The sequence below is a fragment of the Aspergillus heteromorphus genome (genome assembly GCF_003184545.1).
Source record: "Aspergillus heteromorphus CBS 117.55 chromosome Unknown BO70scaffold_64, whole genome shotgun sequence".
In the NCBI taxonomy this organism is placed as follows: Eukaryota; Fungi; Ascomycota; class Eurotiomycetes; order Eurotiales; family Aspergillaceae; genus Aspergillus; species Aspergillus heteromorphus.
The window spans coordinates 42,784-63,961 of NW_020290469.1; the positions used below are offsets into that span (position 1 = coordinate 42,784).

The following is a 21,178-nucleotide window of genomic DNA, read 5'->3' on the forward strand; positions in this document are numbered from 1 at the left end:
AAATCTTTAATTATTTAATAAAAAATAGAAAACTAATCACAGCAGAACTTTTAGTAAATAAGAATATTAATATATTTTATAATATTTAAAATTATATTAATTTAATTAAAGATATCTTAAGAAGCTATATATCTTTAATATCTAGATATATCTTAAGTTTTTTATATATCTTAATAAGAGTTAAATATAAGATAATCTTTTAATTCTTCGCGACGTATGTAATCTTAAGATTTAGAAAAGAAGAAAAGATCTGATTTAAGAAGCTTATTTTAGTTTAAATATTATTATAATTTATAAAGATCTAAGAAATAGAAGAAGAAGATTTAATAATATTTTTTAAAAATAAATTAAATAATTATAATTAATTTATAATTCTAAAGCTATTTTATAAATAATAAATATAAAAAAATAAAAATAGAAAACTCTGTAAAGATAATTTATTTTATTTTAAAATATAATTTTATATAAATATAATTTATTATATTTTAATATATAGCTAAAATATCTACTATATTTTATTTATTTTAATAAATTTAATAATTAGAAATTTATATCTAGAATCTAGAGTTATAGAATAGTTTCTTTTTTTAAATAAAATTATTTAAAATATAATAGACTAAAATAAAAAATAGATATTTATAAAAAAAATTTATAAAAAATTTTTATAAAATCTTCTATAAGAGCTGTAATATTATAATATAGATTTAATATATTTTATTTATTTATTCTATCTATTTAATTTATTTAATTTATTTAATTTATTTAATCTATTTAATCTGCTTTATTTTAATAATCTAATTATTTATAATCTTTTTAATTATTTATTAGTTTCTAATTTTATTAATAGCTTTTTAAGCTATATTTTATTTATAAATCTAAGAATAATTTAATTCAGAAAAAATAATAAAATAAAAATAGTATATTTATTTCTAGTATTTTAATTAATAATTAATATATAGTTTTTCTAATATTTTATAATATAATTAAAATATATAATTAAAATAAAGTAATAATTATATATTTTTATATATATTTTTTATTATAAGAATAATAATTTTATAAAAAGCTGAATTTTATTAATATAACTAGAATTTTCTTATTATTTCTAATAAATAATAATAAAGAAGATACTAATTTTTTTTTAATTATATTTTTTTAATTTAAAAAGCTTCTTTTTATATATTTTTAGATAATAATAAAAATAGTCAGATTAATAATTATTTAATCTAAATATATCTTAATTATACTAGAGCTTAAAAAGATATAGTAGATAGATCTTAATATTAAGAATAATTAAGATAATTAATTATCTAATTTTTAATTATATTATAATCAGATATAAAAATTTTCTTAATCTAATTATAATCTGATGATTAGATATAAAAATTCTAATTAATCTGATCTGATCTGGCTGTTAGCCACTCTAAGATATTCTTAGTTTTTTTCTTTTTTTTTCTTTATTAATTCCTTCTGTATTAATAGTTAAGTATTGGATTAGTTTAATTTAATCATTCCCCTAATAAGTATAATTTCATTATATTATTAAAATTAATTTTTAGTATCTCTGGATTATAAGTCTATTTTTTATTAATATTTATAATTTAAATATATTTCTTTTTATACTCAGAATATGTTTTAAATTGTTTAGAAAATTATTTTTTACTAATTATAAAAATTAGAGTAATTAAATCTATATAAATCTTCTTAAATATATTATTTATAATTAAAATAATTGTTTTTAATAAAAATATTTTTTATTATTATAAGAAACTTTTTTCTCTAATCTAATATAAAGTCTGAATATTAATATCTTATATTTTTATATAAATTATATAATATTAGATTTATAAATATATTTTAATATATAAATAATCTGCTAAATTTAATTCTTAATTTTATAATAATTTATAAATATTATAATAGCTTTAAAAGATATAACTTAATAAAATAAATAATTTTTTAAAGAAGATAATATTAATATATTAACTCTGTTAAAATATTGGGGTTGCCCTACAGGCAATCTCGGAGCGGTAAGCCGCGTAGGGGTCGGTTAAGGCACAGAGTAGTACTCCGTACGCCTTAAGTATAACTAAGTCCTAGTAGTTATGCAAGCCGTCCCGTCCCGCCCCGCCACATTCCCGATGTAGAATGCGGACTAGGGAGGCAAAATGGTCTCATTCTCTTCCTTGACGCTTCCATTATAACGCAGCTGCAACACACACTTACTTTTCTATCTATTGTCAACAGGAGGTTTTCATGTTTTCTGTGGATAATGGGAATGAATGCTGATAAAATAACCGCTATTCATGCTGCACTCCACCTGATATTCCATCGCAATAAAAACCAACATCGAGGGACGAAGTGGTGGAAGTGGCTGTCAATACTGAAACGAACAACTCTGAAGCTCGTGACTTATCTTACTCGCCTGCCGCCGGATACCGATGCCAAACTTCTTAATGATAAACACAGTCAACATTTGGCATCATATATTCTACCAAGATGTTACCTGTAAGTGATCGGAAGGAACGATACTCGAAAACTTCAGAATGCTTCTATTACGGCTATTATAAAGACTAACTTTTCATAGAGCATTCTCCATGGTCGTTGCTGATGGGCAGTTCTCTACTTTGGGAATAGTTCTACTGGCTACGCTAGCTAGACTTGCAAAAGCAGTAGGGTTTGATAAAGAACTGAGGATACCACTCCAAGAATCAATGGCTTCTATCGACACTGCCTTTGGTGCTGAGATCCGGGAGAATGAAGACGTGGGAGAAGTCCTACCTCGACCCCAGGATCCCCTAGCGGCTATGACGCCCTCCACAGAGAAACACTCAATTGACTTAGGTCATCCGATTCGTCAGGAGAGGGCTTCTAAGAAATCAGGGGGTGTTGCAGGCCTGTACATGGCAAAGCATAAGAAGAAAAAGAGGAGAAAGGACGCCATCGATGACCTCTTCGACAGCCTGCTATAGTGGCATTTAGTGGGCGTGCCGGGTATAAATTACAAAGCATAAACACCTGTGATACAAACGCCAGGCCTACGACCCCAAGAGCATGATTATTTATCCGTGGGAATTAAACCTTGCCTCCTGCTAACGTTTCATCCTTTTCCGCTCCTCGCGCTGACCTTCCTTATCGCCACTTTAACTGTCAGTTTATTATGAGAATAAGGTCTCTCCTAAGGTCTCTCCGAGCAAGTTCACAGTCAGGTGGTTGACAATAGCCCAAGCAATAGCATAAAGGTACTTCGGCGAGAAAACCGTCCAGATAAAGAGATGTGTCCTCAAAGCCGTGCACGCTGCCATTACAGACATTGTGGACGTTGCCATGTGGAGTGTGATAATAGCTAAGTAAGCTTTCCTTTCATGCCGGGCCTGCTTTGACCGAAGAACCCGAGCAGCTGATACCCACCAAATTGGCCCCGACCAGTTGCTTACAAATGTTAGAATCCCGACAAGAATGATACTGTAATTACCAATACCATTATAAGCATTGGATAGATCGACAGAAGATATGGCGTTAGAACCCCCAAAGGCGAAAAACGTCATATATTGCGCAAGCAACGAAGTAACAGTTAGCTCAAGGACAGATAGCCTCATCGGAGCAATGATCTTAGCGTGTAGCCTAAAAATGAGAAAAATCGGAATATTTGTAACCCTTGACTGTGTTATCAAGAATAAAGTCAGGGCTTCATGGAAAACGGTGCCTGGGAAATCTATAGTGTTGTCTGTCAGTAGATGTGCAAAAGAAGGGAGCCGATCAAGACCTACCTTCTTCCTTGAATGGTCTTGTACCGCTCTTCCTAGCAATATACACTGATAATGGAACAAGTGAAAGAATGCCACCCATGACAAGCCTTGTGAAAATAATGAGCATTCTTCCGTTGAGAATCCCCCTCAAAGGAGTTAATAGACTCTCATAAAAAAGCTCAGGGGAGTCTGCTGCCACGAAGGCCACTTTCAAGAGGAGAGCAGATGTTGTGACGACGAGACAGCATAGACGCCACATCCTCGATAGATAACGGTCAGTCAGGCGCATACAAGTGCCAGTGTATGTTAGGACGACTAAGAACCATAATACGAGTCTGTGAGAAGGTAAGAACGTCCGAGCGATGTCTGGCTCAGCAGCAAACTTTTGACCTGTCTGGTTCCAGCGCCTCAATACTCGATGAGATACTAAAAGCGCCACTCCGCCATACCTCGCAAGGAGTGGTACATATGAGCGACGGCGTTTGCTCATTCGGTGCTGCCGGGATATGGAACAATGTGAACGCGTAGCTGATTTGATGTGCAGGTAAAAGACCCACGCTGTAAAAATCCAATTCCAAAACTGTTGTTCTTCCTCGACATAACTACTAGCAAACATCATGCCACCGTAGATAAGGATACTCAGCATGAAAAATGCTTCAACATGCCCGGACGTGGAAAGCAAGTTGTAGGCAGTTGGGAAAGAGAGAGCAGTAACCAAGACAATGAGACCCAATCCTAGAACGAGGTTGCCGATATTGTAATTACTCGCCGCGCTGCTCATCAATTTCTGGGAAATTCTCGAAAATTGAAGGAGAGCAGACTCAAGTTCGGCATAAAGGTCATCGTTATCGATACCACCAGAGTCGTGTAGTAACCGAAGAACCCGGAGCCATGAACACTGGGCTTCTTCAATATTGAGTAACGGTTCGACTTCACAATGAATACTGTTCAAATCGGGGTCGAAATTATGACCCGGGAACGCTTCCTTCACTGTCCTTAATAACTGCTTAGAGTTTGCAAGTAATATATGGACTTTTTGAAGATCTAAGCGAGAGATAGAGCATCAGCGACTTGTATATGTATTTCTAGGGCAAGAGTATACATACTCGTGTTCCATACGCCAAGAAGTTCTGGGATGAATACTCCATAGCTATTCAAAGGTATAGGGAAGCCTAGAAGTCCTGCCAGGGTCGGAGTTATGTCTGTTTGCTCGACTGTTCGGTAATATTGGAAGTCGTTGAGCGGGTCCATAGGGGATTCCCTAAATGTTCCTAGGGCTTGAAACTTGGGTGACATAAAAACCAGTGCGGGCGATGTTTCACCCAGAGATGAGCCTCCATGGTTTCCGGCATCATTCATGCCATGGTCACCACACAATACAAAAAGGGTGGATTCTAGATGTTTTTCTTTTTCCATGCTTGTGTAGATCTGGGAGACAACCGAGTCCATTTCGCGATGCTTCTCTGCCATATAAGGACTGATAAAATGTTAGACCGTCCAAAGCAGGAGACTAGTCAAGGTGCTTTACCTCTGGGGACCGGCTTTATGGCCTATGTGATCGAGGCCTAGGTAATGCATGATAAAGGCCGACCAGTCGTCCCGAAGGAGCTCATTAGAGACATGGCGAGTCACATTGTTGTCAACTTCACTGAAGTCCTATGCAAAGCTTGCTCAGTTTCCGTGTTAGAGACACGCCCATAAAATCTGCGAGTCACTACTAACCGAAACAAAGAAGCTGTTAGTTCCATCTTCTCTTTTAAACATTCCAGGAAACAGTTTGAGCCAAGTATCATCCCCATACATGATGAGCTGATCTCCTCTTGTTTTTAACTGTGTTAACCATGTGTCCTGATATAATAAAGTTGACGAAGTGTCAGACTCTGCAATATTAAGAATTACGTCTAAAAATGATGGTATGGAGCCAGTTGTCATAGCTTTCAGACGAGGCATTGTAACAGTTGGTGAACTAGCATAGGCTGTGAATGGAAGTGCGGCTCCTGATCGAATCAGGCTATTGAGTCCAATGTTAGATCAACAACACAAACCTGGGAGCAACTCCAACTGACCTTTGTGTAAAGGAGAATCCTGAATTATTAGAATAGACAAAATCGCTAAGCAATGTTAGTAAGATAAACAAAACCTCACAGGTCGCATACGGCCATACCTCCTCAAAGCATCAACCACCATGAAGATGACTTTGTCAAAGGCTTTGGGCACTGTAGTAATGCTGTCATTGCTGTCAAACTTTGCAAGCCCTGGAATTACTGGCTTGTAAGGGAAGAATCCGGACGAAAACACAACAACAGCTAGAGGTGTCAATAAATTGGCAATTGCTATAGCCCAAGTTCCTGATAGCAATGTCATTTTGAGACTTGAACTAAATGCTAAAGAATAACACCGGCCTTTGATAGACCGAGGTGTAACTGCGATGCCTCAAGTATAGTTCATATAGTGTATTCCACTTGAGTTCAGACGCGATGTTCAACTTTGTTTTACATCATGCAAAGGGGCGGCGGTACGATTGAGTATATTGACCACGCTTACCGCCTTCTTATTCTAAAATCTCGCTGGCACACCACTCCCGGACTCGGTAATTTGCATGCCCAGTATGATTGAATACATTACACTGTTACAATTGCAAAGTGAGGAATACATGTTCATACATGTGTATCTGACAGGTAATTTGCCTACCGAGATGAGGTCTGCGCTTATTTATATTGAGGTAGAATCATGGATGGAAGGCAGGTTAAATGTTTCCCTGAAATTATTATAAGCAGTGGAAGACTTGCAACATGTTATAATTTTCAACTCCAAACCCCATATCTAATGTCAGATTGCCCCAGTGTATATATATAGACGGAAATAGTGGGTATTTTTCACTTCCTCTTAGAAGCCCGTGCCTTCGTTTGATTTGGGCGAAAAACAATGGAGGAACGACTTTTCCTATGACGCTTCTGTATACGGCCTGATTTATTGGAGGGAGCTCGAGTGCCCTTGCCAGAGCCCCGGTCAATATCCATATCTGTGAATTCAACGTGTAAGAAAGGGAGTTTCAAGGGAATAGAAGGCAGGAGTCCTAAAGATGACGGGAGTTGTCGCTTGCACACCTTCATTGGAGCTCGGAGCATTTTCATTCACATTATCACCATGGCCATCTATATCTCATCGAGAAAATGTTAGCCGACACCCGCAGTTTCTATCCAAAATGGTAAGAGCAAAGCCACGCACTTGTTCTGGTGGTATCGAGTTCCATATCGGACTTCTCTTCGTTTGGCTTTGGCTGAGAAGCTAGCTCCTGTAGCTTTGCGGATAGCCTCTCAGTTCTTGCATCGACAACTGGCCCAAAGACAGTCGCTCGTAACTTTGCCTTGTTCCGTTTGGAAACGCTGGCTCGGACGCTCTTTGCCATGCTGTTTGCTGGCCGACTTGCAACCGGTATATAGTGAGTTAGAAAGAAATGCCTGTTCAAAAAAAAGTGAAAAGGAAACTTGATCAACCAGACGTTGTCAAGTCAGATGATGCAAAGTAGTTTGTGACTTTCTTCTGGCCTTTTTGCCCCCGCCTTTTACATTTTTTTTCTCCTCCCTTCCCTTTTAGGACTTTGTACCGCGGTGGAAAATCTTATGTCATCATATCGGAGGCTCTTCTCACCTCCGCAATCGCCGGCATGCGTCAGTCGCATAGATACCAATCATGACATCTAACTCTGTCCGGGCTCACTTTTCTCATCCGAATTGATGCCAGGTAGTCTCTTCGACTTGGAATAAGCCAAATCTCTTCATCTTTCTCAAGTTTTCCGGTTTAGCGAGGGATTGAGATGTCTTTGAACAGTGTCGCTGAGCATAGTGCAACTGTCTTGTATCTTTCTTTCTGAGCTAACACTTTCATGCTGATATCCCTGTCCGCAAGCAGTCCTTCTGCCCCTAGCCATGGCTTCTGCTGGTCAATTCTTAGATAACCAAAGCCTGAGTGCTCTAGTGAAGACATTGACCAATGCACAGCTCAAACACATACTCAGGAATGAGGGGCTTGCTGTTTCTGGATTGAAAGCTTCGTTGCAGCTACGGATTATTGACTGTTCGTGATACCTGATCTCATCTCGACTTCCCTCTCTAGGCCTATTACAGGAACTTGCCCGTGAAGGTGTTAACGTCTGAAATATAATAGATATAGAGAGGCTCAGCCAAGGAGGGCTTGTTGAACAATACGACAATTTGAGGAAATTCGTCTATGATACAGCACGCCGGCCAATTCCTGGACCCTCTTCAACGCAGTCTGTTCCCGGTCAACATTACCAGCCGTCTCCAGCCAGTCAGCCTTTACCAACGCAGCATAGACCGTCTTCATTAGGCCTATCAATGCCGTCGCATGGCCTTGCTTCTGGTATATATTGATTGCCCTGATTTTCTTTCTCCCCTCGCGTTCGCAAACTTCCTTTTCTCACTGTTATATAGGCCGCTTGACTTTCAAAGATAGTCCTTTTTACACAGTCGTGGAGCCATTGACCTCAACCGCGGAATGCAAAGGTATGTCACTGGTGTAACGGTTCGATTCCACAAGCTCTATCTGATCAAATTGAAAGTGCGCGAACAAACGAGGGACAGTGTGGAGCTTAAAGTTGTTCTTACACCAGCAGTCGCGTCTAGACTACAAGCTGATTCAAATCTTCGAGTGATGGTCTATTGTGCCGCAGACACGGGTCTCAACCAATACACAAAATCGGATATCGCTTTCCCCCATCAGGTTGAGCTCAAGGCAAACCTTGATGAGGTGAAAGCCAACTTGAGGGGTTTGAAGAACAAGCCTGGTACAACAAGACCAGCAGATGTTACCCAGCACATTCGTAAAAAGCCAGGGTATCTGAACAACATTGTCATGACTTACGCTCTCACTCAGAAGGTAAGCACTTAAAACTGCTTGATGACTCGCGTACACTCCCCTTTGGTTCGCATGAGGCTTCCTCCGTGGTGTAAGGCCATACATGGAGTCCCGCTAACAAACTTTAGCGGTTTTTTGTTCTCATGAATCTTGTTCAGAAACACCCAATTGAGGAGCTTGTGGCTGAGCTGAAAAAGAGAAAGACAATATCGAAGGAGCAGGTGCTGCGGGAAAGTATGTTTTGTGATTACCCGATACCAAGATTCAGATCTAATTGCCTGCAGTGAGAAATAAAGCGGACGACTCGGATATTGTTGCAACGTCCAGTGTCCTGTCACTCAAGTGCCCCTTATCAACACTTCGGATAAAGGTTCCTTGTCGCTCAGTTATATGCACGCATAATCAATGCTTTGACGCATCCTCGTTCTTGCAGCTTCAAGAACAAGCACCAACCTGGTCCTGTCCTGTTTGTTCCAAAGCGACCAGTTTCGAATCATTGCAGATTGATCAGTAAGCCAGACCCTGCTGGTGTATATCCGCATGTATATGTGTAGCATCATTCTGATTTTCTAGGTATGTCGATGATATACTTCGTTTAACCTCGTTAGACGTTGAGCAAGTCATTGTAGAGCCGGATGGTCGTTGGTCTAACCCTAATTACGAAGACTCTGCGAAGGCAGGCGGGTTTACACCGGCAGCAGATGATGACGACGAACTGATAGAGATAAAGGAGCCAGGAGTTACGCCTATCAAACAAGAGAGTCTCTCCGCTCCAACTTTCTCTGTGCAGCGGACACCTACTCAGTCACGAGAGCCCTCAGCAACATCATCTGCAGCGCACATCTCGACAAATAAACGCACTGCCGCCCAGGTCATCGATCTTACTGGAAGTGATGAGGACGATGATATCCCGATTAGATCTGCAAAGCGGCCAGCTTTGAATTCGATAAGCCGACCCTCACCTCGGCCGGAATTCTGCAATCCATATAGTGGTGGCTACCTGGATGGGGGAAGCATTCCGCTATCAAGCCATCCGAGCTCTGAATATACGAGTCAGAATGATGGCTATGATGCATTGAATTATTGAAGCATAGTAATCGCACGGTGTTGGGCGCATTCGGTTTCGGGGTCTGAGTAAGTTAGTACTTACTTACTGGACAGGTTCATTGGCTGCATTGGAAAAGGATGTATGTATTTGTGATTTCTTCTTAAATGGCTGGAGCGTGTAAGATGGTTAATTGGCATTCGTGAAAGTAGTCAGGTTCTCGATATACCACTTTCACCTTGGTCTCCGCATTCGCCAGAAGCTCATGAAACGCGCCTGCCGACTCGGAAGGATAAATGTTGTCTACTACGAACTCACACTAGCCAGTCGTAATTGAAACTGTTGTGGTGAAATCTGGTGTTATGATGAAAGGCAGGAGAGCCAAGAAAGCCGTACTTAGCGCTCGCCCTCCCCTGATTTGCTGCTACTCGGCAGGCAACTAACTGGATGCGGGCCAATGATGTAGATAGAATAGTAGTGCCGACTCGGGGCGGTTTTATTAGCTCCGAAGGCGGAAAGCCCTGGCACACTGGCGAGGGACCGCTTGTCCGGTACGTACAACAGCGCTTGCCTTGCTTATTTTGAACTGGAAGAATCCTAGATTGATCGGTCGTCATGTACGACCGCTAATTAACATAACACCATCCTAATTGCTCTCGAAGATAGTTGGTCTTTTACAGACGTCTACCTGCAAGGGTGGCCATCAGAGCAACCTTTGCGATGTCGTTTGATACACCAGCTTCACCACTCAATGCTTCTGACCCTCATGCACGCCTTCTTGGTGCTTCATGCCTGGACTTCCTCCTGATAGAGCTGGTGCCTATGGCAGAACGCTTGGCAAAAGATCTTGCCTCCGACGACACGCTACTAGACGACGAGGAAGTCAGGGAAACGACCTTTTTTCGCCTCGAATCTCTAGGTTATAGGGTTGGACAAGGACTCGCAGAACGGTACGCCTTGAATGCTCACTACCTGTCTTTCGGAAGTTTTTTTCATCATCCATGGATATGCACAGCTGGCATGCTGGAGGACGCATCAGACCAACCGAGGACGGCGGGCTTTGCAGATACAGGGCCTAGTTAACGTGCATTGAGCTGAGATGTCCGTGGGAGCAGATTCTCGCGAGATCGACCCCGATTTTCCGATAACCTTGATGTTATCAAGTTCCTTTGCAAGGACCTATGGACCATCCTTTTCAAAAAGCAGGTGGATAACCTTAAAACGAATCATCGGGTAGGCTGAACCCACGGCTGCTTGCAGCTCTCCCATTATGCCTTAATCTGCTGCTTGAGGGTATAGCTAATCCACACATCTTCAGGGCGTGTATGTATTGACGGACAACTCCTTTCGTCCCTTTTCAAGGATGAGTACATCTGTTCGAAATGAAGCGGTGTCGATGGCTCAAGCGGTATGACGAAACCAAAACGTGTCCTTTCATTCTGTCCGTTGTTCTTCGTGCTCTGACTAGCTTCTGTGCACCACAGTACTTATGGTTTCCATGCGGTGTCATTCGCGGTGCTCTATCTAATTTAGGTATCACAACCACCGTCCAGGCAGAGTCTGCTGAACTTCCAGGCGCGACCTTCCAAATTAAAACCGTCAATCCCAAACCTTGAAGGTAGCCAGGGCGGGCTGCCTGTAACCGTCTCGCACATATCATGGGTAAATTTGACAGCGATTCCCTTTGGCGATCAATTTACAGCATTCAAAACTCCTTGGAGCCTATCATCAATGGATTGCGGGGCATGTTTACGGATATTGGAGGATATGCACAGAGAATACATGATTGTTTCATTGATTCATGCCACTCATATCTCCTGAAGTCAAGTGCTTGAATCAAAGCCATCTCTCAACAGTCGCACATTTGTTTGCAGAGCCACACACTTCAAAGCCTATGTCCCCGAGATAACAATTATTAGCAAGGCTCCTTCCATGTCCGTGAACTTGTGAGTGGAACCACCGAAAGACATCTCTCCGGTGGTGACAAGGTATACGGAATTAACATATCACCAATTGATACTTGCGAAAGCTGTAACTCATGGCCTGGGATGGGCGTGTTTACTTTGGAGGAGGGTTCTTGACGAAGTCGACGCCCTTGTCGATATTCCCCTTCAGGTCCTTCACACAGACCTCTAGGAGTTTCTTTTCCTGTTCGGTCACCCCATCGATAATGTTGATAGCCTTTTCAGCGCCATTTGTCTAGTTCACGGCGTCAGCGTAACTTGTCAGGATATCACAGTCTTCTATAAATGAACAACTTACACCAAGTTCCACGAAGGTAGAGAAGAAATCAAGGCCAGTGGCTTTGACGATTTCTTCGCCACCGACAACACCGGGCAAATAAACGAAGGTAGGCTCAACAATACCCTTTTCGCCCTTGGAGGCTTTGATGACACTCACGGCAAACCTAATAACGCGTAAGCCACCATACTTGCCTCAATATGAGGGATATTCAAACCTGAAGCCAGCGTAAGCCATGGACAGGGTCGCGGAACCAGCACCATCCTTGGCCTTGACAACCTCATCGCCACCAAACTGAACACCTATAAAGCTATTAGCGCATCGGATAGATTGTAATGGGAGCCGCATGCATTACTTACGATTGACTAGAGCTTCGTACTTGTCTGCAGGAACCTCAAAAGCAGGGGTGGCCTTGCTGAAGAGAGGAACAATAGTTGCGCCCGAGTGACCACCCACGACTGGAATCTGCACAGCAGAAGGGTCTTTATGACCGGTGAATTCCTGGGTGAAGGTTTCGGCACGGACAACATCCAAGGTGGTAACACCAAAGAGACGCTTGGGATCAAAGACGCCAGCGGCCTTGAGCACCTCCGCAGCAATGGGAACTGTCGAATTGACAGGGTTCGAGATGATCAAAACAAATGCCTTGGGACAGTACTCGGCAATGCCCTTGGCTAAGTCTCGCACAATTCCTGCGTTGATCTTGAAGAGGTCGTCACGAGTCATTCCGGGCTTACCTATGGGGCCAACCCCCCAGTCAGTGAACAGTCAATAAGTTCGGGAGAAGGAGTCAAGCTCACGGGGTATGCCGGCAGGGATGACAACGATGTCGGCACCGGTCAATGCGTTTTTCAACCCATCATCCTTGGGTAGGTACCCGGAGATTTTCTGGCGTGGGCTTTAGCATGGGATCTCGGGGATCGAATCAATTATATTCTTTGAGGACACTCGCACGCACAGCAACGGAAGAGATATGGGAAAGATCGGCAGCGACACCCGGCGTGTTAACAACATCGTACAGCGCCAAGCTATCGACCAGCGGGCTTGTCTTCAGCAGAAGAGACAAGGGCTGCGTGGTCCGATGTAGACGCGGTCAGTTTGTGAGATGCATCGCAGGGGCAGAAGAGGGGTTACCGACCTGGCCAATGCCACCAGACGCTCCAAGAACAGCTGTCGACACCACGAATTAGCTTCATGGCTCCCGAGTATGAGGATCTTCTGATGGAGAGCGGGGTCGAGGTCTGGACGGGGTAAAGCGTCACACTCACCGGCTTTAACCATTGTGAAATTCGAGGGTCTCTTGTGATGTATGGTGGATCTACTTTACACGACAACAAGGGAGGATACTATGTCAGCAAGGTGAATGGATAAATGAATGGTTGAAGGGTGGAAGTGGAAAGAAAAAAATCCGTTCGATGGGAGAGGAAGGGGGGGCAGGTGGACGGGAGCTCAGACAAAAATAAGATGGGGAGGGGGAGGGGGAGGGGAGGGGGGAGGTGGTACGGCCGCGGTGAGCAGGTCAGGGCAAGTGTGGCAGCACCAGCATGAGGAAGGATCGGAGATCATGCGGGGAGAGGGAGGGGGGCAGTACTACTAACTACTACCACTACTACCACTACTACTACTACTATTAGTAATAGTAGTAGTAGTTAGTAGCAGTAATACGTGGTCGTAGTACTGGGTAGTGAGCAGCAGTAGGGGAACATACAATTTCTAGAGAGAGAGAATGTAAAGAATCAAAGCCGTTGATTCCCCCCGACAGCCAGGGAGTGAGTGGCCAGGAGGCTGGTTATATACGACGGACAGTAGGTACGGTCGACGGAGGATCACATGTGGGGGGAGGGGCTTCCATGAAGCTGTCTGGTCACTGTGGTGCGTTTGGTGCTTACTCTAAGCTCCGTAGCCGTACTTGCCAACCGGGGAACGCAGCCCTCTCCCCAGCTTCCTCCGGACTTCTCCAGGCTCCTCCTGGCACCTACAGCTGCTAGCCGCAGGATGCCGATACTACAGAGGTCCTAGGTACTGTATACTGCTAATAATAATACTCAAGACTATATAATTATGGATAGTAGCTGAGTTAGTTTCCAAGTACGGAGTAGCTTCCTCGTAGTCAGTCATTCAGCACATCTAATACTGCAAAAACTGCGTGCATGATTACTACCTTTTACCGGTCCTGATGCTGTTTACTTGCATATGACTTGGTCCTTGCTAACAGGTATTGGCGCCATCTCCATTCTCCTCGTCAAAACCCGGGCTGGGGCTGTGGCCTTCGGCTCAACCACGGCAGAGAGTCAACAGTTAGTACCACGCAGCCCTTGGTATTACCGTACTATGCTAAGCATCTATTCCTCGGATACCAGTCCCCTCTATCTTCCCGATTCCGGCAATTCTCGTCCGCCCCTGGTTTCAAGGGACAGATATACCGGGCTGACCACTGATCCATCGAGCCCTCGGCGGATGCCGGGTTGTTCGACGGCAAATGCATGGTAGGCACAAGCTTATGACCCCGGTTCTACGTGTTGTTTCGGCCCGACGGGAGGCACCAAAAGTATCCATGCCCTTACAGCCACGGCAGGACGGACAAGGCACTGGCCCTCACACGCTGGAGGCTGATTATTTTCCCGTTACCATACGTCATTGACACCTTGCTGAAGCCGAAAATTAACAGAACGTTGCGCTTCCCGTGCGCCGCCTCGCGGGCCCTTTCTATTTCTCTTTTCTTTATAACTTGGGTAGATTTTTTTTGTTTCCATTTTGAATGGCCTGGCCGGACGATCATGTCCCCTGGTATGCTAGCATGTATTGCTAAATTACATAGATATATTGCCGCCTTTGGCCAACACGGCGCTATTTTGGTCGACGCGACCAGTCCTTGTGACATCATGCCTCATAGCCCTTCCCAAAATTTTGGAATTTACTCGGACTTCTCCGCGGCCTTTCTAGCCTGGACACCGCGAAGCTTCTGGGGAGGAGTCTCCTTCTTGGGCTGCTGGCTGCGGCGGATGGCGCTCACACGGGCAACGGCGCTCTCACGGACATCACCACGGTATCCGTTCTTGGCGGTCTTATCGGCAACACCCTTGTAGATCCTATACGCGATCAAGGAAAAGATAACAATCAGCAAACTGTGACGTGACCCCCGGAGAGCGTCACATATCAACTTACTTGCGGGTGGAGGCGTTAGGGCCATAGGTCACGCTAACGACGTTCTTCGCAGGCTGCTGAGGGTTGCTGGTCTTCTTGGTGAGGACAACAACGCCACCGTTCTCGGTGGGCTGCACACCCACGGCCTGTCGTAGCAGAGTTAATCATCCAATGTCCGACATGGTATATCTATGGTGTCAAGCGCAGGTGATGTACCTTGGTGTTGGCATAACCGGCGTACTAGACCGAAAGGATAATGTTAGCACTGGACTGAAACCGCATGAGCAGTGTATTTTCGGAGCACAAACCTTGAAAGAGTGCTGGTTCTCTAGGTTCAGGGGGTCACGGGAGAACTGGGAGCCACCGCCGCTGTTACGCTTGACCAGAAAAGCATTCTGGGTGCCTGTTCAGTTGTCGTATATTAGCCGCAGAGAAAACTGACGGTTTGGAAAACCGGCTTTCTAAGGGTTCCATTGGGACAAGTTTTGCTTTGCGTAGGAGACGGTGACGTACGGGTGAGCTGCCAGATGAGGTCGCTGGAAACGTTGGTGGCCATTGTGAAGATGTCTTTTGAACCTGGGTAGGGGATAAGGACAGATCGAAATCGTCGCAATGTCGGTATATACCCTCTACTACTTAACAGAATAGCCCTTAGGAGGGAGGATTCAGTTGTGTGTGCTAACGCCAAGAGTGGCAGCGCCGGGAGTCTCGCTAAGCGGGCCGCTTTGGGAATAGATCCGTTTGTTGCCTCAAGGCCTCGGCTCTGATGCTGCCTTCTATTACTGCCTGAGAATTGGGGCAGCAAAAAGGCCTGACCCGCTAGTATCTAGCCTAGTACACAGTATACCAGTAACTCCGTCTCGCACGGTCGACCCACTTGCATCTTCCGCGGTCTTCCACATGTCGGTTGAGTGTATATGTGAGTGCCTGGAATAACTGACACAACATCTTGAGTTATTGTGATTTTCTAAATGCCTCTTGTATAGCTGGCCCTGAGAAGAGGCTTATTGAATTGGTTTTGTGTATTCTTACCTTTAAAGGTCCCCCTTTCCCCCTTGTTTAAGAGCGTCTGGCATTGGGACAACTGCGACTTGCTCAGCATCTAGCTTAATCCGGTTGCGGTTCCTCGCTTGCCTACCTTCCAGTGACGCTTCTTGACCATGGCTTACTATATTCTCTACCTCCTGACGCTGTCAGTGGTTGTTTGTGGCACTGGTATGTCAACGCGTGAACCCCCCCCCCCCGGGGCGGTCTTGGAGAACCATCTGACCTGCCTACAGTGCTTTACCTCACCCGCTCGCGGTGGTTACCTTTAGTTCCAGTCCCGGACTATATCTATGATCGCCTCCCGTCCAGTTTTGCTGGCGATATTGAAGCAGGCCTGATGTCTTCCGAGTTCGACACCTCCGCTAATGTTGCAGAGGGCGATACTAGAGCGGGGTTAGACGACCAGGCCAAACGCCAGATTTTGATGATCATGCGCCGGCAGAGAGTCGATTTCAATGAGGCTCGTCGGATTTACATGCAGAGCCACTTTTCCAAGAACAATATTGGCCCTGATGGCCGACCCAGAGACCCGAAATTCGTCTCGTTTTCTTAACGGCGCCAGCTCCGATTTGATATTTATCGTATCAGTCTCAACTCTTCATATTGGGTGGTAACCTTGGGTTATGTAGGCTTTTTACCATCTGGCTTTCTGATTATCTACACTTTCTTGTCGTAAGGTTGCTCGATATTTCATCTAAATTGCCTTCTGATCTCCATCGATCTACGTTGGCGATGAACCCATAGTTTTTGTGCACTCTACATGTTGTAAGGGGTCACGCTAGATTCACAATAATATGATATGGCGCTTAGAAGCTCGTGAGGAGTGTAAATGAGGTAAGAATTGGGTCTCGATCGTACATCTCTCTTCCCTTTCCGAATTTAGAGCTTGGACCAGTATTTTAACCTTGCCCATCGGTCAAACAATTATGTCCTCAGGTGCTTTCGGCCTTCTTGATACCTAGTTTGGGGGCATATTATTTGTTTCGGGCCCTGGCAACAACTCGGCTGCTGGCGGTCACATCGTGTTCAGGAAGTTATCCTACAAACCAAGTCATGGATGAGGAAGAGTACCACGTCTTCTAGTCATGTCAACGCATCCGGCCTGGAGTGCTCAGCGCCCGCGACCATACCCGGGCTGTTGAAATCCCGGTGGTAGAGAAGGCGGAGGCCCACCAGCCCCTGTAGGTGGGCCGAAACCTGGCGGAGCAAATCCTGGCGGAGGTGCTGCTTGAGATGGAAAGGGAGGTTGCTGACCAGCGCCATTGAACCCTGGGGGAAGGAATGTCTGTGGACCCCCATACCCTGCCTGTGAGGGCGGCGGTCGAGCGGGTAGACCAGGAGGCGGGTTTACCAGAGGCGTGGGAGACGGAATGGGTCGACTTGGCTGCGGGTGGGGTACGTTTTGGTAGCCAACATTAGGGGTAGCCATGCCTCTTCCCATGCCTAGCTCCGACGGATTGGTGCTCATCGGCCGAGAGTTGTCACTGGTGGCCATCGCGGCTGGTACCATGGGAGTCCCTGGATTCGAAAATTGCGGAGGTAGAGGTTGAGTTGGCAGATGCACGTTATGCTTACGAGCTTGTGCAGCCAGCATGCGTTCTGCCTCATCACCATGTCGTTCGCCCTTTCCATCTTTCTTGTACGCGTATTGTACAGAGACCTGTTTATTCATGAGATACTGGCCGTTCATGTTGGTTATGGCAGCGTCTGAAGATTCAAAGTCGGCGAACGACACAAACCCATAGCCCTTTGACAAATTATTATCATCTCGTGCGACCTACACCATGCTTGTCGTTAGCTGCTTGTCAATCGCGAGACAGACGGGTGTGAGAAATGGGGAAGGGAAAAGACGAGGGAGAGAAAAGCATGCCTTTGGTAAATTGATCAGATTGCCAAAGCGGCTGAATGTATCATAAAGAACCTGTTCCGTAACCATAGGATCGAGGTTTCCAACGAACAATTCCGCTCCGATTTCCACAGACTTCTGCTTGTCGGCGGATGCCTTATTAACACGGATAGGTTTTCCATACAGGCGGATGCCGTTCATGATCCGCGATGCATATTCCGCATCCTCTTCGCTGATGAATTCCACAAAGCCGTAGCCTTGATGTGACTGTGTGACTCGATCTTTCGGCAGATGAACGTTAACGATGCGCCCGGCCTGAAGCATCAGCTCCCATACCAGGCTATCTGTGACCCGTTCATCGAGGTTTCCAATGTAGACGGTAGCCTCTTTATCCTGCTCCCTACGTTGAAGTCTGTCAGCTATGCTTTGAGAGCGATTCCCCGACTGCGAAAAGACAGGGGCCTACCAATGCCTTGCGCCGGACATGGGTACTGTTGTCGAGGGCCCCTGGGCCAAACGCGTGCGATTGAATTGGAAAGTAAAAGCGGGAGGGATAAATGCGACAATTGTGAGGCAGATAAAGGAACCGTCAATGCCAAGGACGTATGAGGGAGGTCGAGGAGGAAGGAAGGAAGTGAGTGGGTGAGTGGGTGGGTGGATGATTGTTGGCAGTAGTAAGGAAGAGAGACGTTATCGGCGGAGAGCTTTTGCTGGTCCAAGTCTGGCCCCGGAAAACTTTTGAGCTTCAGCCTTTCACCTCCCCCAATCTTTCCGCCATTCCGTCAACTCTTCCATCCTCCCCCATCTTTCCTGGCACCTACCCAAGGGACGTTTGGCAAACATCTTCCTCTCCACCGGCAATATGGTTCAGTTCTCCGAGGAAACCAAGGTCAGTTCACATCCTGAATAATGAGTTGAAGCGTGACCGCTTCGCTTCTCTTGGCTGACGACAATTCGTCTGTTACAGGAGCGTATCTCCAAGGTCATCGACGTCTCCAGAGTTGCTATTCACTAGTGAGCCGCTTTTCACATTCGAGCGATTGGCTAGTGGTCGAAGCTGACTGTTTTTGCCTGCGCAAGTGGGTATCTACCTTTGATTGTTTATCTGGGTACGTGTGCTGGACTCGTGGGGGAGACCCTCTTGGTTGTGTTTGCTGACCAGATGGAACAGGATATACTTACAGTGAACCCCGGCCATCTTTGTTCAAGTACGCGCGATTACACCTGGTCGGCGCCTCCCAATGACCCCGGATTACTGATCTTGCGTATAGGCTATTTTCGCCCCTCGCGTGAAGGACCGGACTGCGTCAGGATGCTTTGGAGGGAGAGTTCACCTCTCATGGATGGCCAGTACTTGATCTCGCAGTCGGCGACTCAGTGTGGCAGAAGCGCCCACCAGGTTACTGAAATGACTCAAGATCCTTTCCTCGCTGTCGATTCCCGATGTCGACCGGGAACGGCCTATATCATTGCCCATGTACTTTTAAAACTACGATCGGTATTCATCACGTTTGGCTTCACATCCCGGGTGCCGTGCATCATGGTCAACGTAGGCTCAACAATGGCATTTCCCCTGGCATGACGATCGTAGATCCCTGCGATTTCCTCGCGGAGGGGACCGGCTACCTATAATTGTAGGGTTGGGAGGCCGCTCGGTCTCGCCGCGCTTCGGCCCGCCAAGCGGTGTTGAATCCGTCTCTTCCATTGCTCGGGCACGGCAGCCGTTAAAGGAACTAAAGGAACTTAACCTCCCTCGCACCCCCTCTTCGCAGCCCCGATATATATTACATTGGCTCCGGGCAGAACCTCAGACACCGCATACAACGCACTGCAGGAGGATTTGAAGGGTTCATGACTGGCAAGGATGGCTTGTCCCCGTCCTTGGTGGAAACCGTAGCGGGATTCACGGCAGGAATCGTCTCGACGCTCTGCCTGCATCCGCTGGATCTGATCAAGACTCGACTTCAAGGTCAGTGTTCTCAGTCTTTGAAATTCAGGCCATAACTGACTCTGCTCCTGCCATGGCTCCTAGTCGACCGATTGTCCTCCTCGCGAGTCGGCGGTTCCGTCCCCGTCGTCCGCGAGATTTTCCAGAATGAGGGCGGCCTCGCAGCCTTCTACCGAGGCCTAACGCCCAACATCGTCGGCAACTCCACAAGCTGGGCGCTGTACTTCTTGTGCTACGGCAACATAAAAACCGCAATGCGAACCTGGCGCGGCACTCATGACCGGGCTCTCACATCGGCCGACTACTTTCTAGCCTCAGGATCTGCAGGTACGCCGAAAATTGCACCCACATAGTGTTTGCCGCGACGGATCTTGATGCGACCAGCTAGCTAACTCCCTGGGCATCCAGGTATGCTGACATCGATTTTGACCAACCCGATCTGGGTGATCAAAACCCGCATGCTGTCGACCGGCTCTCGGAGCCCGGGGGCCTATACTTCGTTCATGGCGGGTGCGCGGGAGATATTACGCTCGGAAGGAATCCCGGGCTTCTACCGGGGGCTGCTTCCTGCACTTTTCGGCGTCAGTCATGGCGCGCTCCAGTTCATGGCATATGAACAGCTGAAGCTCTACCGCTCCCGGATGCCTCCGACTGGGTCCCAAACTAGCGCAGGTAGGAGTCATGAGGCGTCGGGCTCTCCCCAGTCAAAGATACAGGAAATTGGAAACGTGGACCTATTTGTGATCTCTAGCTTGTCGAAATTGTTTGCTGGATGTGTCACCTACCCGTATCAAGTGCTGCGGTCTCGACTGCAGACTTACGATGCTCACCTCGTGTATTCAGGCGTCCGGGATGTAATCATCCAGATCTGGGCTAGGGAAGGGCTGAGCGGATTCTACAAGGGCCTGGGCCCCAATCTACTCCGGGTATTACCCAGTACATGGGTGACCTTTCTGGTATACGAGAATACAAAGGCATGCTTGCCAGAGTTGCTCTCCAGTTTGCGATAGACGACAAGCTCACCATCGATCGGTCAACGGTGGCATAAAAACATAGCTGCCTGCTACCGAACGTTCAAGGGTTGCACCGGATGCTGCTCGGCTTGCTGGTGCTCACCAATTGGCTTAAACCTTATATCTTACTGCTGTGTACAATTTTGTGTACGGTATATATATGACCAAAAATTTCAGTGCTAGTAATAACTACGCTTCCTGGGCCGGCAGGAGCTATAGTACGATTTATTGCAACCGGATTAGGTCAGAGTATACTGACGGGCTGTA

At 45.6% G+C, this 21,178-nt stretch overlaps 11 protein-coding genes across 11 annotated transcripts; 6 read left to right on the plus strand and 5 right to left on the minus strand.

Annotated features, from left to right (window-relative positions):
- Window positions 1-2,272: 2,272 nt before the first annotated feature.
- Window positions 2,273-2,972, plus strand: BO70DRAFT_303002 (uncharacterized protein; the record flags this gene model as incomplete). Its single annotated transcript, XM_025539773.1, has 2 exons — window positions 2,273-2,508; window positions 2,588-2,972. 2 exons carry the CDS (start codon window positions 2,273-2,275, stop codon window positions 2,970-2,972), a joined length of 621 nt encoding a protein of 206 aa, XP_025394257.1.
- A 186-nt stretch (window positions 2,973-3,158) lies between these two features.
- On the minus strand, window positions 3,159-6,228 carry las21 (mannose-ethanolamine phosphotransferase LAS21; the record flags this gene model as incomplete). The annotated part of the gene is made up of 7 exons (XM_025545588.1): window positions 5,914-6,228; window positions 5,816-5,860; window positions 5,472-5,760; window positions 5,278-5,405; window positions 4,856-5,226; window positions 3,771-4,793; window positions 3,159-3,706 (listed from the first exon to the last, which is right to left on the minus strand). The coding sequence occupies exons 1-7, from the start codon at window positions 6,111-6,113 to the stop codon at window positions 3,159-3,161; spliced, it is 2,604 nt and encodes an 867-aa protein (XP_025394258.1). The 5' UTR covers window positions 6,114-6,228.
- A 214-nt stretch (window positions 6,229-6,442) lies between these two features.
- On the minus strand, window positions 6,443-7,335 carry BO70DRAFT_367002 (DUF2423 domain-containing protein). The gene is made up of 3 exons (XM_025544476.1): window positions 6,978-7,335; window positions 6,857-6,904; window positions 6,443-6,771 (listed from the first exon to the last, which is right to left on the minus strand). Exons 1-3 carry the CDS (start codon window positions 7,156-7,158, stop codon window positions 6,626-6,628), a joined length of 375 nt encoding a protein of 124 aa, XP_025394259.1. The 5' UTR covers window positions 7,159-7,335; the 3' UTR covers window positions 6,443-6,625.
- A 118-nt stretch (window positions 7,336-7,453) lies between these two features.
- On the plus strand, window positions 7,454-10,180 carry BO70DRAFT_347065 (SUMO ligase SizA). The gene is made up of 7 exons (XM_025541572.1): window positions 7,454-7,826; window positions 7,917-8,132; window positions 8,204-8,275; window positions 8,332-8,648; window positions 8,756-8,861; window positions 8,912-9,137; window positions 9,201-10,180. The coding sequence occupies exons 1-7, from the start codon at window positions 7,679-7,681 to the stop codon at window positions 9,712-9,714; spliced, it is 1,599 nt and encodes a 532-aa protein (XP_025394260.1). The 5' UTR covers window positions 7,454-7,678; the 3' UTR covers window positions 9,715-10,180.
- Window positions 10,181-10,216: 36 nt separating this feature from the next.
- On the plus strand, window positions 10,217-11,563 carry BO70DRAFT_347067 (trafficking protein particle complex subunit). Its single transcript, XM_025541573.1, has 4 exons — window positions 10,217-10,622; window positions 10,788-10,905; window positions 10,991-11,080; window positions 11,157-11,563. The coding sequence occupies exons 1-4, from the start codon at window positions 10,393-10,395 to the stop codon at window positions 11,286-11,288; spliced, it is 570 nt and encodes a 189-aa protein (XP_025394261.1). The 5' UTR covers window positions 10,217-10,392; the 3' UTR covers window positions 11,289-11,563.
- Window positions 11,564-11,730: 167 nt separating this feature from the next.
- BO70DRAFT_356968 (malate dehydrogenase) lies at window positions 11,731-13,194 on the minus strand (the record flags this gene model as incomplete). Its single annotated transcript, XM_025541956.1, has 8 exons — window positions 11,731-11,871; window positions 11,935-12,079; window positions 12,131-12,215; window positions 12,273-12,650; window positions 12,714-12,801; window positions 12,872-12,982; window positions 13,052-13,083; window positions 13,182-13,194. 8 exons carry the CDS (start codon window positions 13,192-13,194, stop codon window positions 11,731-11,733), a joined length of 993 nt encoding a protein of 330 aa, XP_025394262.1.
- A 1,440-nt stretch (window positions 13,195-14,634) lies between these two features.
- On the minus strand, window positions 14,635-15,719 carry BO70DRAFT_367007 (60S ribosomal protein L28). Its single transcript, XM_025544477.1, has 5 exons — window positions 15,571-15,719; window positions 15,366-15,460; window positions 15,274-15,297; window positions 15,079-15,203; window positions 14,635-15,002 (listed from the first exon to the last, which is right to left on the minus strand). Exons 1-5 carry the CDS (start codon window positions 15,611-15,613, stop codon window positions 14,828-14,830), a joined length of 462 nt encoding a protein of 153 aa, XP_025394263.1. The 5' UTR covers window positions 15,614-15,719; the 3' UTR covers window positions 14,635-14,827.
- Window positions 15,720-15,929: 210 nt separating this feature from the next.
- Window positions 15,930-16,886, plus strand: BO70DRAFT_325395 (DUF2015 domain-containing protein). Its single transcript, XM_025540643.1, has 2 exons — window positions 15,930-16,272; window positions 16,338-16,886. The coding sequence occupies exons 1-2, from the start codon at window positions 16,218-16,220 to the stop codon at window positions 16,655-16,657; spliced, it is 375 nt and encodes a 124-aa protein (XP_025394264.1). The 5' UTR covers window positions 15,930-16,217; the 3' UTR covers window positions 16,658-16,886.
- BO70DRAFT_367011 (U2 snRNP complex subunit HSH49) lies at window positions 16,877-18,615 on the minus strand. The gene is made up of 3 exons (XM_025544478.1): window positions 18,417-18,615; window positions 17,975-18,350; window positions 16,877-17,881 (listed from the first exon to the last, which is right to left on the minus strand). Exons 1-3 carry the CDS (start codon window positions 18,434-18,436, stop codon window positions 17,216-17,218), a joined length of 1,062 nt encoding a protein of 353 aa, XP_025394265.1. The 5' UTR covers window positions 18,437-18,615; the 3' UTR covers window positions 16,877-17,215.
- Window positions 18,616-18,812: 197 nt separating this feature from the next.
- BO70DRAFT_302981 (mitochondrial import receptor subunit TOM7) lies at window positions 18,813-19,195 on the plus strand (the record flags this gene model as incomplete). Its single annotated transcript, XM_025539771.1, has 4 exons — window positions 18,813-18,839; window positions 18,918-18,964; window positions 19,031-19,059; window positions 19,122-19,195. The coding sequence occupies 4 exons, from the start codon at window positions 18,813-18,815 to the stop codon at window positions 19,193-19,195; spliced, it is 177 nt and encodes a 58-aa protein (XP_025394266.1).
- A 482-nt stretch (window positions 19,196-19,677) lies between these two features.
- BO70DRAFT_367013 (putative mitochondrial folate carrier protein Flx1) lies at window positions 19,678-21,088 on the plus strand. The gene is made up of 3 exons (XM_025544479.1): window positions 19,678-19,919; window positions 19,983-20,225; window positions 20,307-21,088. Exons 1-3 carry the CDS (start codon window positions 19,802-19,804, stop codon window positions 20,906-20,908), a joined length of 963 nt encoding a protein of 320 aa, XP_025394267.1. The 5' UTR covers window positions 19,678-19,801; the 3' UTR covers window positions 20,909-21,088.
- The last annotated feature ends 90 nt before the right edge of the window (window positions 21,089-21,178 follow it).

Coding starts and splice junctions, on each gene's coding strand:
- BO70DRAFT_367002 (XM_025544476.1), bottom strand. CDS start 7,158: ATGGCAAAGAGCGTCCGAGCCAGCGTTTCCAAACGGAACAAGGCAAAG. Junction 6,905..6,977: donor ACTCGATACCACCAGAACAA/GTGCGTGGCTTT, acceptor GATGAGATATAG/ATGGCCATGGTGATAATGTG. Junction 6,772..6,856: donor TGCTCCGAGCTCCAATGAAG/GTGTGCAAGCGA, acceptor TTGAATTCACAG/ATATGGATATTGACCGGGGC.
- BO70DRAFT_347065 (XM_025541572.1), top strand. CDS start 7,679: ATGGCTTCTGCTGGTCAATTCTTAGATAACCAAAGCCTGAGTGCTCTA. Junction 8,133..8,203: donor GTCGCATGGCCTTGCTTCTG/GTATATATTGAT, acceptor ACTGTTATATAG/GCCGCTTGACTTTCAAAGAT. Junction 9,138..9,200: donor GAATCATTGCAGATTGATCA/GTAAGCCAGACC, acceptor CTGATTTTCTAG/GTATGTCGATGATATACTTC.
- BO70DRAFT_347067 (XM_025541573.1), top strand. CDS start 10,393: ATGTCGTTTGATACACCAGCTTCACCACTCAATGCTTCTGACCCTCAT. Junction 10,906..10,990: donor ACCTTAAAACGAATCATCGG/GTAGGCTGAACC, acceptor ACACATCTTCAG/GGCGTGTATGTATTGACGGA. Junction 11,081..11,156: donor CGGTGTCGATGGCTCAAGCG/GTATGACGAAAC, acceptor TGTGCACCACAG/TACTTATGGTTTCCATGCGG.
- BO70DRAFT_367007 (XM_025544477.1), bottom strand. CDS start 15,613: ATGGCCACCAACGTTTCCAGCGACCTCATCTGGCAGCTCACCC. Junction 15,204..15,273: donor CCGGTTATGCCAACACCAAG/GTACATCACCTG, acceptor CTGCTACGACAG/GCCGTGGGTGTGCAGCCCAC. Junction 15,003..15,078: donor CCTAACGCCTCCACCCGCAA/GTAAGTTGATAT, acceptor GATCGCGTATAG/GATCTACAAGGGTGTTGCCG.
- BO70DRAFT_325395 (XM_025540643.1), top strand. CDS start 16,218: ATGGCTTACTATATTCTCTACCTCCTGACGCTGTCAGTGGTTGTTTGT. Junction 16,273..16,337: donor AGTGGTTGTTTGTGGCACTG/GTATGTCAACGC, acceptor ACCTGCCTACAG/TGCTTTACCTCACCCGCTCG.
- BO70DRAFT_367011 (XM_025544478.1), bottom strand. CDS start 18,436: ATGTCCGGCGCAAGGCATTG. Junction 18,351..18,416: donor ATGTCCGGCGCAAGGCATTG/GTAGGCCCCTGT, acceptor ACTTCAACGTAG/GGAGCAGGATAAAGAGGCTA. Junction 17,882..17,974: donor ATCTGATCAATTTACCAAAG/GCATGCTTTTCT, acceptor AGCATGGTGTAG/GTCGCACGAGATGATAATAA.
- BO70DRAFT_367013 (XM_025544479.1), top strand. CDS start 19,802: ATGACTGGCAAGGATGGCTTGTCCCCGTCCTTGGTGGAAACCGTAGCG. Junction 19,920..19,982: donor GATCAAGACTCGACTTCAAG/GTCAGTGTTCTC, acceptor CATGGCTCCTAG/TCGACCGATTGTCCTCCTCG. Junction 20,226..20,306: donor TCTAGCCTCAGGATCTGCAG/GTACGCCGAAAA, acceptor CTGGGCATCCAG/GTATGCTGACATCGATTTTG.